The sequence below is a fragment of the Thermomyces dupontii genome (genome assembly GCF_041956625.1).
Source record: "Thermomyces dupontii strain NRRL 2155 unplaced genomic scaffold VTN31scaffold_8, whole genome shotgun sequence".
NCBI classification, from domain to species: Eukaryota; Fungi; Ascomycota; class Eurotiomycetes; order Eurotiales; family Trichocomaceae; genus Thermomyces; species Thermomyces dupontii.
In genome coordinates, this window is record NW_027192314.1 from 74,299 (window position 1) to 92,433 (window position 18,135).

Sequence of the window (18,135 nt, forward strand, 5' to 3'; positions counted from 1 at the left end):
CCTCAGGCATCTCTAGGAAAGAGAGACCGTAGAATAGCTTTCACGCTCGATTATATACTATCCTTGTCACTCGACTGACGAAGCTCGAGATACCTCGTAGTTGAGGTCTGTTTCTTGGAAGTATATGCCGAAGCTTGTCTGATATTAAGAGGCAGGTCCACCAATAACGTATTGTCCCGGCTGCTTATTTGACTCTCTGTCTGATGCGTCTGTAGGAGATTAAAACCTCGGTCTCATTCATGGTCTCGATATTGAAAACTTTCAAAACATTAAGCGCTGAAACACCAAGCTCCAATATAAGTTCGCAGTTTCGTGACGAGCCCAGCAAGGAGCCTTGCCTGCTGAACGAAAGATGACGGGAAGATCAGGTCAAAGTATTCAAGCAGGACCAGCATAATTAGTAACGACTGATTCAAAAAATTTGGGCGCTGTACCAAGGGAGAGGATCTTCAGCGGTTCTTGTGATGCCATCATACACACGTTTGGTCTGATCTACACTGGGTCCAATACTGTCGAGATGCGAGAATTCATCCAGATCCGAGTAGTAAGGATCGAACTGGACGGTCAGCAGTCATTCAACGAGAATTTGAGGCTTTTCTCAGCCCAAAGCGGAGCATTTGATGCTGTCTCCATTGATCAATACTGCTGGCTGTAATTCAGCTTTGCAAGGCACTGTAAAGATACTATCCATGCACCATCAAGTCCTGAAGACTTGGCGGAATGGATGATGGACGGAGCTTCGGTCCGTTCCGAGTCTTCCTGTTGCCCAGTCGCAATTGGAGGAATCCAGCATGGGAGTTACTCGTAACTTTAAGCACAGAGTGCCTTACTAGTCGGCCTTTGAGCCGCGATCTTCATATGAATGTTACTTTTATCTCGTGATTATTTCTGACAATGTAGACACATCACTCACTTGCATGGACTAGTGCAAACCGTCAGGCGGAGTCAAGCGTGACGATCGGCTGCTTCAATCAGCCGGCGGTATCCCTCAACTGCTCTTTCTAGGTCCCCCACAGTGATAGCCTCGTCAGCCCCATGAGCTACGAATATCGAGCCCGGCCCGTACAAGTAGCGCTTGACATTGCCGGTCGGGAAGCGTAGGTAGAAAGCATCCGTCGCGTAGTTCACCGTGGTGACGTTGAAACCGGGGACGTCGGCGTCGAATTCGATCGGCGCGTTGCCATAGAGGTTCCACTCGACCTCGACGTCGGGGTCTCCGCCCGTCGTCTCGCGCACGGCCTCTTCAATCCGCTGCCGCGCCAATTCCACGTCCGGATGTGCGAGGCGCACAATCAGTTTCGCCGATGCCGACACGGGAACAACGTTGCCCGCCACGCCGCCTTCCATCCGTCCGATGTTGACTGTCGACTTCCCCAGTTTCTTTGACCCAGGCAGCCCGCCATCATCTACTGGGATATCTCCCAAGCGATCCAATCGCGCCAGCGCCGGCAGAATTGCGGACACCGCACTTTTTCCCAGCCATGGATATCCGGAGTGCGCCGCCTTACCTCGCGCACGAACCGTCAGAGACAAAGAACCCTTATGTCCCGCCACCAGAGCATGTTCCGTCGGCTCGCCGAAAATCACCGTGTGGAGTCTCGGCGGTGTCGGGTTCAAGTCCGAGTCCGCGAACCATCGCATCCCCTCCCCGGATACTTCCTCGCCGACGACAAACAGCAGCCCCAGCGGTGCCATCGGGTCCACCTCCAAGTGCTCTAGCACGGCAAAGACCTGAGCCGCGACACTCGCCTTGGCGTCAACCGTCCCGCGCCCGGCGATCCGAATCCGCTCGCGCCATGTGCTGCTGCTGCTGCTGTTACCGTTGGCGTCGTCCGGCAAACTCAAACTATATGGCAGAAATGGCGGCACGGTATCAACATGGCTGGTCAGCAGGATCTTCGGCTCCGAAATCCAGCTCGGATAGGCATAGATGTTGAACCGTTGTGGCCCATTCTCGGCGGTGACCGCATCATCACTGCCTTTATCAGCCTCTCTCGGTAGAAACTGTTTGGTGACGGCGAATCGCCGCTCCTGAAGAAACTGGACGATGTAATCGCCAACTGCTGCCTCGTTGCCTGAGATTGACTCGATCTGAACAATATCCCGATGGAATGACAGCAGTGGGGATGCATCAATAACCTTCTCTAGATCTCGTTGGCTTGAAATTGTGTTTGCAAGGCCGGTTGTTTGCTCTGATAGCGGTTGTTGTGGAAATGCATCTTCAGGCAAACTCCGCGCCACGGGGGCTAGGACAACAGTGGAGAGGATTGAAGATAGTAGCTTCATTGGGTAAGGTTAACCAGTCGGAAAGCTAGAAATTGATGCGGCTGAATCGATATATGTTATTTGGCCTGGAGGATTTTGCAGCTTTCTCTGAAGCATTCCCCATGTTGGCTCAATTGGCGTACATACATGATAAACTGAGCGAGAACAGTTGTCAGTTGCTGCGGGTAACGAGCTTGGGAACTACGTATGTATTCGAGGTAATGTAAATGTGCCCTCGGGCCGATTACGTGAAATTGCAGAGCGAAAAGAAAAGATGATAGGCTACATGTCCGAAAGCGTAATTGAAAATAACAAGTTTGTTACATTATTTCGTATTCTTTTGGAAATTGCCTTGTTGCAAACATGTGCCAAGCTGCTTAGCGCGGCCAAGGTCAAGCGCAATACCGCAATATTCTCAATTGGACTTGCTCTCCATTAAATTGATCTCTGGAGTTGGGTTGACAACTTGACGTAACCTAAATCTTCTGCAGTGTACTACTTACATAGGAGAATAGTGTCAGCATTGTTACCTTCCGTCATGTGCTCACCACACCAGGACTCAATCCAGAATTGAACGATTAGGCTAGTACGAGTATCAAGGTAAGCTTACCAATGGCTAAGTACGAAGTACTGCTCCCTTGAGTGACACAGTCCTGGCCCTGCCACACTACACCATGGCCCGGGAAGCAGCTCTTGCCGTCGCTCATGAAAGGAATAATTGGAATTGAGCCGGTCCAGGAAGAATAGTAATCAGTAAGGACGAACCCTGAAGGTCTACTCGGAGCACCCATTTGTTCATGTCTTCAAAAACAACACAGAAGGATGATGTATATTTGGAAGCGCGTTTCTCCAAAAGCGTCTTCAGAAGACACTGTTATTTGCTGAATGATTCTCGTTGCACCTCTGGGCAGCATCTTCCTGATGGGATCATTTCGATCCGTTCTTGATCCTTTAGATTCGCCAGGAGTCGGTTGCGAATCACGGACAGTGATACACAGAGCTCGCCCGGGTTGCGATCTTGACAACGCACCCATTGGTACTTTGCGAATCAATTGGGCGACGGAAGTGCGGAATGACAAACAGTGAGTGGTCACATTCAAAGTCGACTGCGTTCAGGGCCACACACCAGCGCTGGATAGTCTTGTTTTGATGAAGTCGCAGCGCGATCTACCTGGTCTTCAGGCGTTGACGTCCGGACTGGAAAGGATTTCACCTGTCGCATGACAAATATTTATAGCGGGACGTTTGTCTCCTAAAAGCCGTAGAAATCTGGGCAAAGCCTTCACGGTCGATCACCGGACGAGACCGACCACATCAGATCAATAGGTCGAGATGGCTTCCCAAGGACCTGTGAAGATCCTCTCTATTGGTATGCATCCGAACACTGAGTGCCTTGTTTTCGCTGACTTGGCTTGAGACGGCGGAGGAGTTCGGGGCTATTCGAGCCTCCTCATCCTAGAACATATCATGGAAAAGATCCAAGCCAAGTATGGTCGTAGCGATGTGCCGCGGACATGCGAGCCCTTCGAATTAATCGGTGGCACGGGTACCGGAGGGTGATATCTGCCTGTCTGTGAGATGCCACTTTCAACTGACCGACGTACAGAATTATTGCAATCATGCTTGGAAGACTGGGCATGTCGGTTAGCGATTGTGCAGAAACATACCGTGATGTAATAGCCAAGCATGCTTTCATACCGCATCGTGTGCCGAAATCAACGTCGGAGTCTTTTCGTCGGCCTGCCTTCTCTGCCAAACGCCTCAAGAATGCAATAAATTAGCAATCGTGCGCTCGTGTTCGAGAAGAGAGTGCAGAGGCCTTCAAACCAGAGATGGCTCACGTCCACATATGACAAGCCTTTTCGGAACGGAGCATGCACGAAGACGTAAGTCAACGACTGCAATGGCCAAATTTCCAAAGCATGAGCTCATGCAGTATCATTGTAGAGTTGTCTTGGCAATGACAAAAGACAATATCGACGCGCCTCCAACACTTTTCAGGACGTATTATTCGTCAACTGCCTTTAAATCGTGCACCATTTGGGAAGTCGCACGAGCAACGTCGGCAGCAGTCAATTTCTTCGAGTCGATCAAACTTGGGCGCGATGAAATTGAGTTCATCGATGCGGCTTTTGGCTACAACAATCCATGCGAAGTCCTGATTCAGGAGGCTCAAAAGCAGTTTCCGGGGCGCCGCGAGATGCGAGTCCTCAGCGTGGGTGCCGGCCTTGGTGATGTCGTTGAGATCAAGGATTCCCCGGAGTCGATCATCAAAGCACTGCATGATATGGCAACCTCCTCAAAAAGAGTAGCGCGCAGGCTCGCTACGCAGTTTTCCGGCGGTGATCAATATTTCCGATTCATTGTTGACCAGGGACTGAGGGATATTACTCTGGCCGACTGGGAAAAGGTCAGCAGGATCTCAGCATACACCCTTAACTGCTTGTCCGAGAACGAGAGAGCCATCTAGCGATGCATCGACAGCCACTGCGAAGACCGCGGCAATGATGGGAACGACCTCGGAATAATAACAGTCACCATTTCTGAGGGCCGAATTCGGTCCGTCGGTCAACGATCGTCGGGATTGCCCAGATATGACGATGGTGAAACGAGGGTATGGACTGAAGAGCCTCTGACACCATACTATTATCTCAGGGCCCAAAGTAGTCGGACGGGGTTCCAAAAAAGTTTCAAACGATCGGAGCAGAAAAGAAACGAACGAGGATTTCCAAGGTTTTATATAGTCGTTTTGTCAAGTTCGAATGCAAAGTGAACAAATACTGTAGTTTGTGCTGCTGGAAACTGTTTCGTTTGATCCTCTCAGCCCTAACCCCAACCAATTCCGCCCTGGCGAGTTCCTGCGGGCCTTAATTACTGATTGTAAATATCTCTTTCGGATTATAACAGTTCGCATCGTCAAAGGAGCAAATACTTTGCAGAAGGCTACTGTCCAGCGTAGCCAATTCGTAATACAAAGAAGTTATATACAAACTCATGAATCCGTACGTTCCCGCCCGGTCTCCAAATCAGGCCGATGAAGAAATCTGATCGATGCAGCAGTCTACGATCAATCGCTCCAAATCCGCCAATTTATACGGTTTGGTCAGGTAGCCCTGGAAGCCGACCCGCGAGGCCCGAGACCAGGCTTCATCCGTCACGTCTGCGCTCACCGCCAGCACCTTGGGAGAGATCTCTGACACAGAAGGCACGTTACCGTCATTCTCCAGCGATGACCGCGGACTATCGGTTGGGCTGGATTGCCGCTCCGGTACCAGACGACGGCGATGTTCGTCGACCAGCTCGAAAATCTTCGACGTCGCCTCGTACCCGTCCATCTCGGGCATCCACAGATCCATCAATACGACGTCGATGGGTCGCCGCGTGCGATGGGGTTTCCCCTGGTTGGAGCTACTCGAAATCGAGCCGTCGTCGCTGCCCAGGACTGAGGGTGACGGCTCCGGTGACGGTAAGGGGTAGTGCGACAGTAATGTCTCCTCCATCACTTGAACGGCCTGCCTTCCGTCGTACGCTTCGTGCACATCGTGATACCCTAGCTTGCGCAGCATGCTGACGAGGATTTTGCGATTGACTTGGTTGTCTTCTGCAACCAGAAACGTGAGTGGATACTTCTGTGCTAGGCCCCTGCCACGGGAGTCGGCGTAAGAACCGGACAATGGGGTCGCCACAAGCTCTGAGTGCAGCGGTGATGAGCTAGGGACCAGTGATGCATTCTGCTCCTGCGTTAGGGCCATGGGGCCGTCCAACTCTGACACACGATTCGTGGCTTCCACGCTGTTAACCTGCTGGTTGAAAGGGAAACCAGGCTCCACCGTCGGGGTCAGATAGCTGGCTGAGGGGGTGCCAGGGCGACTCGAGGTCTCGCCAGGAATAATCGGCAGGCGGATCTCAAACTCTGATCCCCGATCTGGGCCGGACGTGGACGATCGCACACAGAGCAGATCGCCTCCCATCTTTCGGGACAACCCTTTGGCCACCAGCAAACCCAACCCAAGTCCATCTTGCGCCCGCGTGGTGGAGTCATCCTCGCGGGCGAACGGCTTGAATAGATTCGGGAGAAACGCCTCTGGAATGCCCCTTCCTGTGTCGCACATGTTGATGCGGATGAATCGGCCCTTGCTTGCCATTGTCACGGTCACGTTGATCGTCCCGGCCTCCGTGAACTTGACCGCGTTCAAGAAAACGCGCGATATCAGCTTGGTGAGATTCCGTTCGTCCACAAGCAGAGTGTCCGGAACCCCAGGATCGACCGTCCACTCGATCGCCTTGACGCTCGTCGTGCCATTCGCTGCACGGGTACGAATTTCGATCCGCTCGCCCAGCGGCGTTTTTTGGGTCATCGACGACTCAGTACGCCCCTCGATTCCCAGGTATCTACTGATGACCATGGGGAGCAACTCTCGAATTTTAGTGTGGCGTAGCCCCGATGCGTTCAGATGACCTCCTTCGCTGGTCACCCGGGGTGTCCCCAGACGGCTCGCAGAAGAAGGTTGCTGGTAGACTGCATGATGCACTGTAGCTTCATCGATTTGATCGCTGACGGTGCTTCTAACCTCGGATAGGGGCGAGGGGCCACCTTGGGACGCATGCCGTCGAGAACACCGCTTCGGCAAGGGTCCGTAACCAGCTCGCTCCACCATGCTACGCCGGCGTTTGTAAGGGTTCGGAGAAAGGGAAGCTTCCATCGGAACGTCAACGGGATCCATTGGAGATTGTGGCAACAGGTCATCTTCCGAGCTAGGATCAATGTTTTGAGTCCTCCGTGGAGTCTCAGGGACTTGCATGTCCAGATCGTATGCAAGAATCACATTGTCCGCCGCCTCCACGGCCCGCCGTGCACTTTCTTGCACCAACTTGATGTTGTCCTTGAGATCCTGTAGCAGCCGTGCAGACTTGGTCAGCACGCGGTCGCTGATGGCCTCTTCCACACTCGCATGCATGACGTCGAGCATTCCCACGACACCCTGCATGGGTGTCCTCAGCTCATGGGAGAGACTCGGGGCAACTGGTTTCAATGGAAGTCTGAAAACCTGTGTGGAAGGCGGCGACGAGATGGTGGGGGTGGCTGTATTGGACGTGGTCGCTAGTTGCAAGCCAGACAGTTCTGGTCGATCTGACAAGGATGGCTCCGGCTCAGCGAGCAGCTGCCTGCAGACTATATCTTCCAGGGAATGTAGAATCATCTCAAGATACGTCCACGACAGTGTTTTTCTCTGGAGGCCCTCGGCTGTCCACATCATCCCGAAGTGTCCGACGAACTGACCGTCTTCGGAAAACAGCGGGGCACCCATGTAAGCTTCACAGGAGAAAGGTAGCTCCCGAGAAGAGGCGGCGAAAGGCGACGAAGACAGGCCGCTGGGGACTAGAAACACTTTTCCATGGCTCGCCACCTCGGCACATGCCGTGTTGTGGGATGCGAAATCACAGTCCTTGACCGTCCTGCGACGCCCATGACCATCATCATACAAACAGGACACGACCCGCATGTCGCAGGCACGACCGCTGCCGCTGCCGCTCCCGCCGCCCTGCCCTGCCACTGCTTTCACCACGAATCCACACTGGGCGTTGCAGAGTGAGGTGAGGCCCCCGAGCAGTTGCTCCCAGAATGAGTCGCGGTCGACGGTCCGCAGGGTATTCTTCAAGACCACGAGCCTCTCCGCCGCTGCGGCTTCGGCGGCATCAACTGGAAGATTTGCAAACGATGCCGTGGGTGTTGACCCGGGAAGTTCACTCGGGACGCACGGGTCGAGTGAACCAGGTTTGAACGATGATGAAAGGGTGTCATTTTCCACGCTCATGTCGTCGACATCGCATTCATGAGACGCTGTATGCAGAAGCATCGAGCTGGCGCAGGCGGGGGGAAGACAAATCATCCAAAGCCAGTGCTATCCGCTAGGGCGGACGGAGGGGTATACAAATGGGTGCAGGCTGCGCGGACTGTCGCAAAAGGAGAGTGGCACGAATCTACGACGCCCGTATAAGAACCGCCGCACCATTGAGCGAGACAAACGAGGAGAATAATCGCGGTGCGTCGTGTGCAGCGCGCAGTAGTGAGAAGAGGTTGATGTGGTATGTATCCCGTGTCCGCTTCGTGATATTCGATTAGGGCCGCAAACAGCCTTGTATCCAGGCATGAAGTTGGCAAAAACGAAGGCGTCCTCCATACGAGGACGTTGAAGGAAGATCAGATCAATTCAGATTGAACATTACTGGCATGGAGGTACAGTATTCGTTATTACTAAAGTGCAGGTTGTAAATGGCGGAAATCATCGTCTTCGCTAACCCAAACGCAGCTCTCTAGATCCAGACCCAGGCCTTGACCCAGGTGTCGGTCTGTCGGACGTCTCTTCCTCCTCCGTACGACGCGGGAAATAATCACTTGATTCCAGGCCAGAATTTAGAGTACGTCCAGGGATTCTTCTAAGAACTTCTCCAACAATTCTCCAAGGCTCCCGTCCGAGCCGACATGACTTTTCCGTCGTCCGTGTTTTTGCTCTCGACAAGCTGGTCCTGCGAGGACAGCAATGCCAGTTGTCGGGAAGAATCAAGAACCGACCCAGGAATGGGCGAGGAATCCCAGATTCCCGCGACGATCGTTCGATCTGGCCTGGAAGAAGCAAGAATCTAGACCGCCCACAGCCAGGCTCCATCGTCAATCCTTACTCATTTCCTCCGAACCACCACTTGAAACGGTTCCAAGAAGGACCTACGGAGTACGAGAATGTACACAGCATGTATCAACCACGTTGGGACGTGTTTGGCATGAAGGTATGTCGTATCGATCCAAGTGGGTGGGTTTAGGTGATAATAAAATAATACAACAGGAACTGAAATGCTGCACACAACCGGCTGGTCGAATGAAAATGTCTGGCATTTCGGCAAACCTGGATTGCCACTTGCTGCTCCGCATGAGAAGCGCCGAGAATGCCCCAGCCCAGATACATAGAGAGAACAGGGATTCTAGATCTTCGATCGCGCCACCGGCGGCAGGCCAGATCCGAGTTTGAATGTCAATAATAATTTCCCTCTCTCGAGATTATTTCTCAAAAAACCAGGAACTGAACGACTGAAGTTACCGAGGTAGCCGATTTGAGTCACTTGACCAGTTGACGATGAGTGGTTTTTTCTCCGAAAATCACTCAGATATGTCGGATAACTCTCGAAATCAATGCATCATAGACTGAACCAATGCTTCCCTTTCCCGGTCTTGAAAATAGACGATCAATTTTTTCAACCATCCATGTCCGCAAATCGTGAACTACGATGACTGTAAACAAAGCGTGCCAGCTGCTTGGGACTCTGGAGAAAATCACAAAAGCCGGCGAATAATTTGATCGCAGTTAATCCCGAGTCAGCACACGATTACCCCCTCTGAGGACTTGACTCAGCGATTGCATCGGTAGTATTTTGCACCCTGGTTTGATGACGCCGCGCTGGCCGCTGAGAGACAAGGGTGTGCCGCTGCTGCCGCATGCCCGACATGATGGATCTGCACCGGCGGTGCCCTCATCCTCATTCAATGAATGATATAAACGACGAGCCAAGTATTTCAACAACCAGACCGCCGATTGAATACGCCCGGATGGCATTCCGACTGTCCAGTATATCAATGTCGAGTTTCGAAACTCAGGCATAGATGTCTGGGACAGCAAGACAAGCTGCTGTGTACCATCGATGCAGCTCATTCCAATGCTGTGATAGTCATGCTAAACTACCCGGTAGGTACTTATTCGTACAATTCCCGAATCCAGAACCAATCTACAGCGACCCCCATCCAAACCGCTTTCTCCCCAGCCCCAACGTCGCAGCGGAGCTCAATCGTAAAATCGCCATACTGACCGCTCCCTGCAGGCCCAAGACCATCATCATCTTGCCGATGTATGCCCCCATGTCCGCGGCATTGCCTCCGCCAAACAACTCTCCCAACCCGCGGATGTCGCTGATGGACCTGGTGCTGCTGTATGGATGTAGCACAAGCGGAAGCGGCGAGGAAAGGTACGTTCTGGCCAAGGACCGCAGATACAGTGATTCCAAGGGCAGGAAGATGAGCGCCGTGCCGAGGGAGGCCAGACGCGTGGCGAGGGCAACTACCGGGTGCGTCGAAAGAACGGTGACTCGGTGCCGTGTCTTCTTCGTCCGGTCGAGAGTGGCCGAGGTGGCCTGCACGTTGTTTGACTCGGTGACGCTGGACTGCAGTCGCCCTCGCCGGCCGTCTTCTGGGATGGCGTTTGTGCCTGTGATGGCTCCGAGATCGTCTTCAGGCTCGGAGTCGGAGGAAGGTTCGCCGTCAGCATCATTATTATCAATAGTGCCTGGTGGAGGACTCTCTACGGCGTCCGGGAAAATGGCCGTGCTCTCCACTAAGTGATCGCCATTCTCAGGTGCTGAAGTCTCCCTTGGTACTTCATCGAAAACGGTTTGCGTCGCCGCCGCTTCATCGGCCCGCCGAATATGGTCAGGACGGTGGCCAGGAGTCCGCTCACTCGTGACGGACCGATTAAAAAGATTTTGCTGTTGCCCATTGCCCGCTCGTTGACTACTTTCATTGCCCTCGTGCTGCCTGGTCGACAGCAGTTCCAGCTGCATCGTGATGACATCTGAGCTTTGATGGACCAGGGAGGCTCGTACACGCGGTGAGTTTGGTGGAGACGAGTCTGAAGATGACGCGACGGAATAGAGCGAGTTCGATCTGGAGTATGGCCCTCCAGTGTGCTCTCTGTCCTCCTCGGTTCCAGTGCGTGGACCTGTATCAGTGGAATCGCGAGAGGCGCTGTTCATGCCCGTCTGGACTGGTGACTGCAACCAATCCGATGAATCTGGAGTGATCTGCGTTGGCGATTGTGTCAGACCCCAATCAGGCAGGTCCTGGTCCATCAAAAGCGACTGCGGATCTGGAGTCGCCGTGGATTCGGATCGTGATTGTGAACTTCTAGCAGCAGATCGTCCAGTCCGTTCCTGATGGGTGAACGAGATAGAGGCTCTTCGTCTTGAGCGAGCCGGTCTCGGCCGGCTTCCAGTGTACCCCAGCTCCCGTTGGAGCTGTTCAATACGACTTCGAATTGACTCCAGTCGCTCACGTCGGGCTGAATTGGTAATCCCGATGTAGGACGATGACCTCTGATAATCTTTCCACCCGAACCATGACCTCACCCAGTTCCACCACATCGTCATCTCGTATCGAATATCTTCGGCGAGGGTAAAGCTTCTGCGTGCGACCTCCTCTTGCGACCACCGCCCCAGCGTGGGAACGGTCCATTCCGCCCAGTCATGCTCCAGAGCTACCTTGACTGAGACCTCATCTGGGTGATCAGGTCGAGGGAGATGTCTTCGTAGAATGTGGTACAGTCTTGCTTCCACAAACGGTCTCAGGGAAAAGTTGTAGAAAAGCAACATGTAAGGCGCACCTGCCAATTGCAGGACAAAGTGGGCGAGGGATCGCGGAGAGAGGTCGGTAGGGACGGTCGGGAGGCGGATAAGGGAGTTCGACGTAAAAGGCACGAAGAACCGAAGGCCAGGGAATGTAGACATGGGAACTAGTTGCAATGCTTGCAGGATGCTAAGCATGTAGACCTGCTCCAAGAAGGCAAAATAGATCACCGGCGCCCTGAAGTGTGTGAGTTCCGATTCAGCGCTGGTGAAATTGGGCGCAACGCTTACACTTTCCGGAGCATGGAGAATATGCACTTGACAAATCTTGAGGGAAGTCCGTCTGCCATGTTTCCTATGATTAGGTTCTGTAGGAAATCTAGACTTGGTACCACATATTGACGAAGCATCGACACAGAAGAAGCCGCCATCCACGCTGGACTTCCCGCAAAATAGAAGTTGCTCAAACCGAACTCCTGTATCTCTGTTCGAATGAGTTGCAATAACGGCATGTGTGTGTAGCTCCTAAACGTCTGCGCCTATGTCAGAGCATGGTCCCCGCATCCAACGGAACAAAACCGGCCTACCTGAATCCTAGCTCCAAGCGACGACGTCCACCAGGAACCGAAGAAATTCAGAGCTTGATCCAACGTCGCCAGGTACGACCCATAATCGTTCTCAGCGATTACAGCATTCGTTTTCTGTTTCTCTCGGAAGACACCCATATTCCCGACTTCACCACTGACGACGATTCCCATTGTCGAGAGGACATCGTTCTTCGCCCGACGAAGCTCGCGCCCAAGGCGATTTGACGCGGGGTTAGTCGGATGGCCGCGCTCATCATACTCTTGCACGTAACCATCTGCTTCTACTGCGGATGCAGATCTCCGTTGCAGTTGCTCGCTGGGCTCTGGGGCTTCGTATGGGGAGCGACCCTACAGAGATTAGCACGGGAAACTTGATTGACGACGGCCCGGCTAACGCATACCAGAGCGAGCCGATTCATATAAGCTTGTCGGCCCATGGCGAGATGTATTCACAATCATCTCCTCTCTTTCGGCTTCATGTTGATCCTAAGATATCGACAGTCGAGGCTCTCTGATAAGCACCGCAGGGATACGCAGTTAAGATGACGGTGGTGCACGGGCCACAGCTTGATCGGATTGCGCCCCACAATACAAACCGAACAAACAAGGCAAACATTTCAAACATCCTAAAAAATTATTGTCTGCGTAGAAGAATTGAAGTCTAGCAGGACCAAAAGTCGAGGTCCTCGTGTTTTACTGTTTGATCTGAATATTGGCCGACTAGTCAGCGATCAGGGTTCCTGGATATGACGCGGTGAACATTCCCTGGGACATTGGACCGCAAATATGTCGAAAATCCAGGTCAAGACGACCTTTGAAGCGTCGCGAACCCTTCACCCAATCTACACAGGAGGCAGCACTTCTCTCGATGCAAGTGGCCGGATTCTGGCCAGTGCCGTGGGAGAAGATGCGCTTCTTGTGGACTTGGTCACTGGCGACCAGCTGGCCAGATTAGAGGGAGTAAGTGGGCCTGCTATGTTGCTCAGAGTCGCTATGAAGCTGACGACGGCTTGCAGGATGGCGAATTGGTGACTAGTCTAGCCAGTAAGCAAAAATGCGACCAGATAGTGCTGCTGCTCTTCTAATTCCGTTTGATAGTTACTCGATCAGCCTCGCACGCTATCGTCTGCTCGCGATCCATGTCCATGCGCATATACTCGCTAGCACCATACGATGAGATGGCCAAATCGATTCAAGCGGCCCTTGTTAGAAGTCTGAAACCTCACACCTCGCCTGTCGTTACCATGGCGACAGACGAGACCGGCACGTTGTTAGCGACGGGAGCTGCCGATGGGTCTGTCAAGGTATGGGACATCCGAGGAGGCTACACGACGCATACGTTCCACGGCCACGGAGGAGTGATCTCCGCGTTGTGCTTCTTCGAAATGTCGGTTCCGCATGAAGTCCATGAAGCGGCAGACAAGAAGAAGAACAAGAAGAAGAAAAAGAAGTCGCAAGCAGACAGTGAGGACCTGGAGATGGAAGATGTGGACGGAACCAGGTCAACTGTGGGATTCCGTCTTGCTTCTGGCGACGAGGAGGGGAAAGTCCGGGTGTGGGATCTGCATAAGCGGAAGTCAATCGTGGCGTTGGAGTCGCATGTGTCTGTGGTCCGGAGTCTGTCCTTTTCGACGACAGAGAATGCCCTGCTGTCTGCTTCGCGCGACAAGACCGTTATCGTGTGGGATGCGCGCACATGGAAAACGCGCCGTATTATCCCGGTCCTGGAGAGCGCGGAAGCGGCAGGTTTCATTGCCGACACCGGTCTCTGCTTCGTCGGCGGTGAGAAAGGCGTATTGCGCGTCTGGGATGTCAATCGAGGAAGCGAAGTAACAGAAGAGCAAGAGTCCGGCGGGGAGCTCGATACCATCATCTCGACCGAGTACACACCAGGAATGTCATTTGTGATGACTGTTCATGCCGATCAAACTTTCCGATTACACTCGCTCGCGTCACTGGCTAGTTACACTCCTGGATCCACGATACTCCCTCTGCCAATTATCCGCCGGATATCAGGTAATGACGACGAGGTCATTGACCTGGCATACGTGGGGCCTGATCGCTCGCTGCTGGCCATGGCGACGAACACGGAGAACATCCGAATCGTCTCCATTGGGTCTTCTGTGGCTTCAGAGCAGGATGGCAGCAAAGATGATGGATACTTTGGAGCGGACGTTACATTTCTTGAGGGCCACGAGGACATCATCATCTGCCTCGACGTGGATTGGTCTGGATACTGGCTAGCGACCGGTGCCAAGGACAATACGGCGCGTCTGTGGCGTCTGGATCCGGAAAACTCGTCCTACACCTGCGCGGGGGTCTTCACCGGCCACGCCGAGTCGCTGGGTGCAATTGCACTCCCGCGAACTCCACCACCCGCCGCATCTGCGGCGTATAAAGATCCATTGAACCACCCTCCAACATTCCTGCTGACTGGCTCGCAAGACCGGACCGTGAAGAGATGGGACCTAGCAAAGGTCAAGCCGCACCAAACCGCGTCTCCAAAGGCAGTGTACACCCGAAAAGCACACGAGAAGGACATCAACGCTCTCGATGTGAACCATACGGGTGTCCTTTTTGCCTCTGCATCCCAGGACCGCACCGTGAAGATTTGGTCGCTCGAGGACGGCTCCGTGGCGGGCGTTCTCCGCGGACACAAGCGTGGCGTGTGGTCCGTCCGGTTCGCACCAAAGGACACGCCCATTATCAACACCAATGCCGGCTCAAGCACGAGTCGCGGCGTCGTCGTGACGGGTTCGGGCGACAAGACGGTCAAAGTCTGGAGCCTGTCGGACTACAGCTGCCTTCTCACGTTCGAGGGTCATAGCAACAGTGTCCTCAAGGTGCTCTGGCTTCCGCCAAGCCAATTCAAGAACAACAACAACGACGACGACGACGAGGCGTCCGCTATCGCCCAGGGGAGCGCCGCCACGACACGCCCAGTGATCGCGTCCGCTGCCGCCGACGGTCTGGTGAAGATCTGGTCACCATACACTGGCGAGCTGGAAACGACGCTCGACAATCACACGGACCGCGTCTGGGCGCTCGCCAGCCCGACACCCTCGGGATCTCGAGCCGACGTCCTCAACCCCAGCCACCCTTCCACGTCCCCATACTCGCTGGTTTCGGGCGCCGCGGACTCCACCGTGACTTTTTGGACCAATACCACCTCCGCCACGCTCAACGCTGCGGTTTCTGCCAACGCTGCCCGCATCGAGCAGGACCAGCAGCTGCAAAACTACATCCGCGCGGGCGCCTACCGCGAGGCGATCACTCTGGCCCTGCAACTCAACCATCCCGGCCGGCTACTCTCGCTCTTTACCTCCGCCATCGAGGAAGCCGATGCATCATCATCATCATCATCATCATCCTCATCCTCATCCTCATCCTCCGAATCCACCGAAGCCCTCCCCCGACCAAGGACCACGACTCACGGGCAACCCCTCCGTCGACGCCGTTCTGCAGTCTCTCTCCGACGAAAACCTCTACCTCCTCCTCCTCCGCCTGCGCGACTGGAACACCAACGCGCGCACCGCTAAAGTTGCCCAGCGGATCCTCTACGCGCTCGTCCGCTCCTACCCGGCCTCGAAGTTCATTTCGTTGGCGCAGAAGCGGCCGCCGGCCATCGCCGGGGCTGCCAGGAAAGGGGCGCCGCTGAGTATGAAGGATATCCTGACCGCGCTGAAGGCGTATACGGATCGGCATTATCGTCGCATAGAGGAGTTGATGGATGAGAGTTACCTTGTCGAGTGGATTCTTTCGGAAATGGATGATGGGATGGGTTTGGTTGCGGCTGATGGTACTATAGATCATGTGAAGGAGGATGGGATGTTGGATCATGAGAAGGATGTCATCATGCTTGAAGCTTAAGTTTGGGGGTTCTTTTCATGTTTTGGGCGTTGTTAAATTGGGCGTTATTTCCGGACATAGACCCTGTCAAACGTATATCAACCACAATGTAAAAAAAAGTATACATCTCGACATTATCCGGTCTATATCATCTACAAATACAGTGCGAAAGTCCCGGTTGTTAAGTCTTCTTCTTTCCCACTTTCCTCCTCTCCCAAACCATCAAGTACGATTCCCTTGTGAACAGAGTCTCACTCTCCGTCTTATCCACGTAGAGATCCTGGATCTGCAGCCACTCAGGACCCCTTTGCTGTTGATGCTCCTTCTGCCGCCTCGCGTTCTCCGCCGCCATGGCCTTGTCATGCAGCTGGATCAACCAAGATACGTTCTCAGCGCTTGCACCAGTGGCTGTTGTCGTCCTGTCTGTTGAGTTGTCGCCGGCGCCGGCGCCGGAGGACGGGGCCGCGGTGTCGAGGATGATGTTGGCGACGAGGTCGTAGATGATGGGCTCGCCCGGCGGGTGAATGGACGGGTTGGGCTCTACGTACGGCGACATATCGAGGGATCGGGGCGAGGGAAATGTCACGATGGTCGGGTTGCGCTCCGAGACGAACTTGTTCTTGCTGAAGCGCTTGATGTGGAAGAGGAGATAGGGCGGGAGTGGGTGGAGCAGACGATGTCGGACGCGATGCGACATCTTCTCAGACGCTGTGATCCCATTGTATTTGTTGAGCAAGGTTGTCAGTGGCACCTGCGGGATGATCGACTCGCGGTTGGCAGACTGGAAGAGTGGTGTCGGCGGAAGGTCCAGCGTCAGGATGAGGAACGGCGTGATTTGCGTATGAGTCTGCGACGACTCGGTAAACACGAGCCGTGAGTTGGTAGTATCGGCTTGCGCCGTGATTTCTTGGCTCTCAATCCGCAGGTGGCCTTGGAAGGCCTGTTGGATGACGCTCGTGGGCGTCTTTGACGGTTTTTTCGAACCTCCCAAGCTAAGGTGGAGGTTATTGAGGAACCATGACAGGAACTCCACGGGATCCGATTGTTGGGTCAACGTGAACCGCTTCGACGATCGAAGCGCAATCTCCTGGAGCAGCTCATGCGGCGACACATGAGACTTGAATGCTCTCGGATTCCACAATTTGCGAACTAACGTACTGAATCGCAGCGTTAGCTGGGGTGACCCCGGCACGGGGAAATCGTGCAGCAGGAAAAAGTTTCTGATGGGAGTGACGTGAGCCAAAGCCTGGACCACCACGTTCAGATAGTCGTTCGCCTTGATGTTGTTCATCCCGACATAACCTGCACAGTCAGCTCCTCGTCGGAAAAGTGATGTGCCTTAAAAAGTAACACACCTGGTCGGTATCGCTTGCCCTGTAAGTCAAAGGCATCGCGAACTTCCTTGTCCAACTTTGACACTTCCCCTTTGGTGTACGTCGGATTAACTACGTATTTGATATCATCCAAAGCCTTGCTCTTCACTTCGTATCCCTCTGGCAGCACGTAGATCTTTCTCGTCTCCATGTTGACAAAAACATGGTGTCCGACCTCAAGCGCATGCTCGTAGGCATGCGACTTGGGCCCTCGGCCTTGATAGTACTTGCCGCACACCAGGCACGCATACACATTGATATTCGAAAGCGATACAGAGCACAGCTTCTCGAAGTCGAAATCGAGCACGGCGCGGTTAATAGTGTCGAGGTAGAGGTCGCTGTAGCCTTCTTCAGGATGCGTCTGTCGCTTTGGAGCCGAGAGTCGCGTCTCATCCTCCTCGTCGTCACTGACAGAGTCTTCCGGCTCCTGTTCGGCTTCCTGCAGCTCTTCGCCCTCGTGATCGGCCGCGGCTAGGATGTCCTTGCCCTTGGCCTCGTCGCGCTCGTACTCTCGGCCGTCTAGATGCGGCGCGACGTCGCCATTCCGGTCACTATCTTCTGCGAAGCGCGGTTTTTTGGGGACCGGAGTACCGGGGGCTTCTTCCCCTTCAATATCAACGTCTGCTTGGCGTTTTGACATGGTTCGTTCGGACATATTCAGTGGAAATTGGTATCGG

At 53.9% G+C, this 18,135-nt stretch overlaps 7 protein-coding genes across 7 annotated transcripts; 3 read left to right on the forward strand and 4 right to left on the reverse strand.

Annotated features, from left to right (window-relative positions):
• Positions 1–945: 945 nt before the first annotated feature.
• On the reverse strand, positions 946–2,286 carry VTN31DRAFT_6783 (uncharacterized protein; the record flags this gene model as incomplete). The annotated part of the gene is made up of 1 exon (XM_069407431.1): positions 946–2,286. The coding sequence occupies one exon, from the start codon at positions 2,284–2,286 to the stop codon at positions 946–948; it is 1,341 nt and encodes a 446-aa protein (XP_069258086.1).
• A 1,939-nt stretch (positions 2,287–4,225) lies between these two features.
• VTN31DRAFT_6784 (uncharacterized protein) lies at positions 4,226–4,735 on the forward strand (the record flags this gene model as incomplete). Its single annotated transcript, XM_069407432.1, has 1 exon — positions 4,226–4,735. The coding sequence occupies one exon, from the start codon at positions 4,226–4,228 to the stop codon at positions 4,733–4,735; it is 510 nt and encodes a 169-aa protein (XP_069258087.1).
• Positions 4,736–5,291: 556 nt separating this feature from the next.
• Positions 5,292–8,123, reverse strand: VTN31DRAFT_6785 (uncharacterized protein; the record flags this gene model as incomplete). The annotated part of the gene is made up of 1 exon (XM_069407433.1): positions 5,292–8,123. One exon carries the CDS (start codon positions 8,121–8,123, stop codon positions 5,292–5,294), a length of 2,832 nt encoding a protein of 943 aa, XP_069258088.1.
• A 684-nt stretch (positions 8,124–8,807) lies between these two features.
• Positions 8,808–9,229, forward strand: VTN31DRAFT_6786 (uncharacterized protein; the record flags this gene model as incomplete). The annotated part of the gene is made up of 2 exons (XM_069407434.1): positions 8,808–9,051; positions 9,108–9,229. 2 exons carry the CDS (start codon positions 8,808–8,810, stop codon positions 9,227–9,229), a joined length of 366 nt encoding a protein of 121 aa, XP_069258089.1.
• Positions 9,230–10,041: 812 nt separating this feature from the next.
• VTN31DRAFT_6787 (uncharacterized protein) lies at positions 10,042–12,673 on the reverse strand (the record flags this gene model as incomplete). The annotated part of the gene is made up of 4 exons (XM_069407435.1): positions 10,042–11,887; positions 11,941–12,182; positions 12,237–12,584; positions 12,638–12,673. The coding sequence occupies 4 exons, from the start codon at positions 12,671–12,673 to the stop codon at positions 10,042–10,044; spliced, it is 2,472 nt and encodes an 823-aa protein (XP_069258090.1).
• A 349-nt stretch (positions 12,674–13,022) lies between these two features.
• VTN31DRAFT_6788 (uncharacterized protein) lies at positions 13,023–15,775 on the forward strand (the record flags this gene model as incomplete). The annotated part of the gene is made up of 3 exons (XM_069407436.1): positions 13,023–13,196; positions 13,253–13,280; positions 13,335–15,775. 3 exons carry the CDS (start codon positions 13,023–13,025, stop codon positions 15,773–15,775), a joined length of 2,643 nt encoding a protein of 880 aa, XP_069258091.1.
• A 491-nt stretch (positions 15,776–16,266) lies between these two features.
• VTN31DRAFT_6789 (uncharacterized protein) lies at positions 16,267–18,113 on the reverse strand (the record flags this gene model as incomplete). Its single annotated transcript, XM_069407437.1, has 2 exons — positions 16,267–17,387; positions 17,441–18,113. The coding sequence occupies 2 exons, from the start codon at positions 18,111–18,113 to the stop codon at positions 16,267–16,269; spliced, it is 1,794 nt and encodes a 597-aa protein (XP_069258092.1).
• Positions 18,114–18,135: the final 22 nt, after the last annotated feature.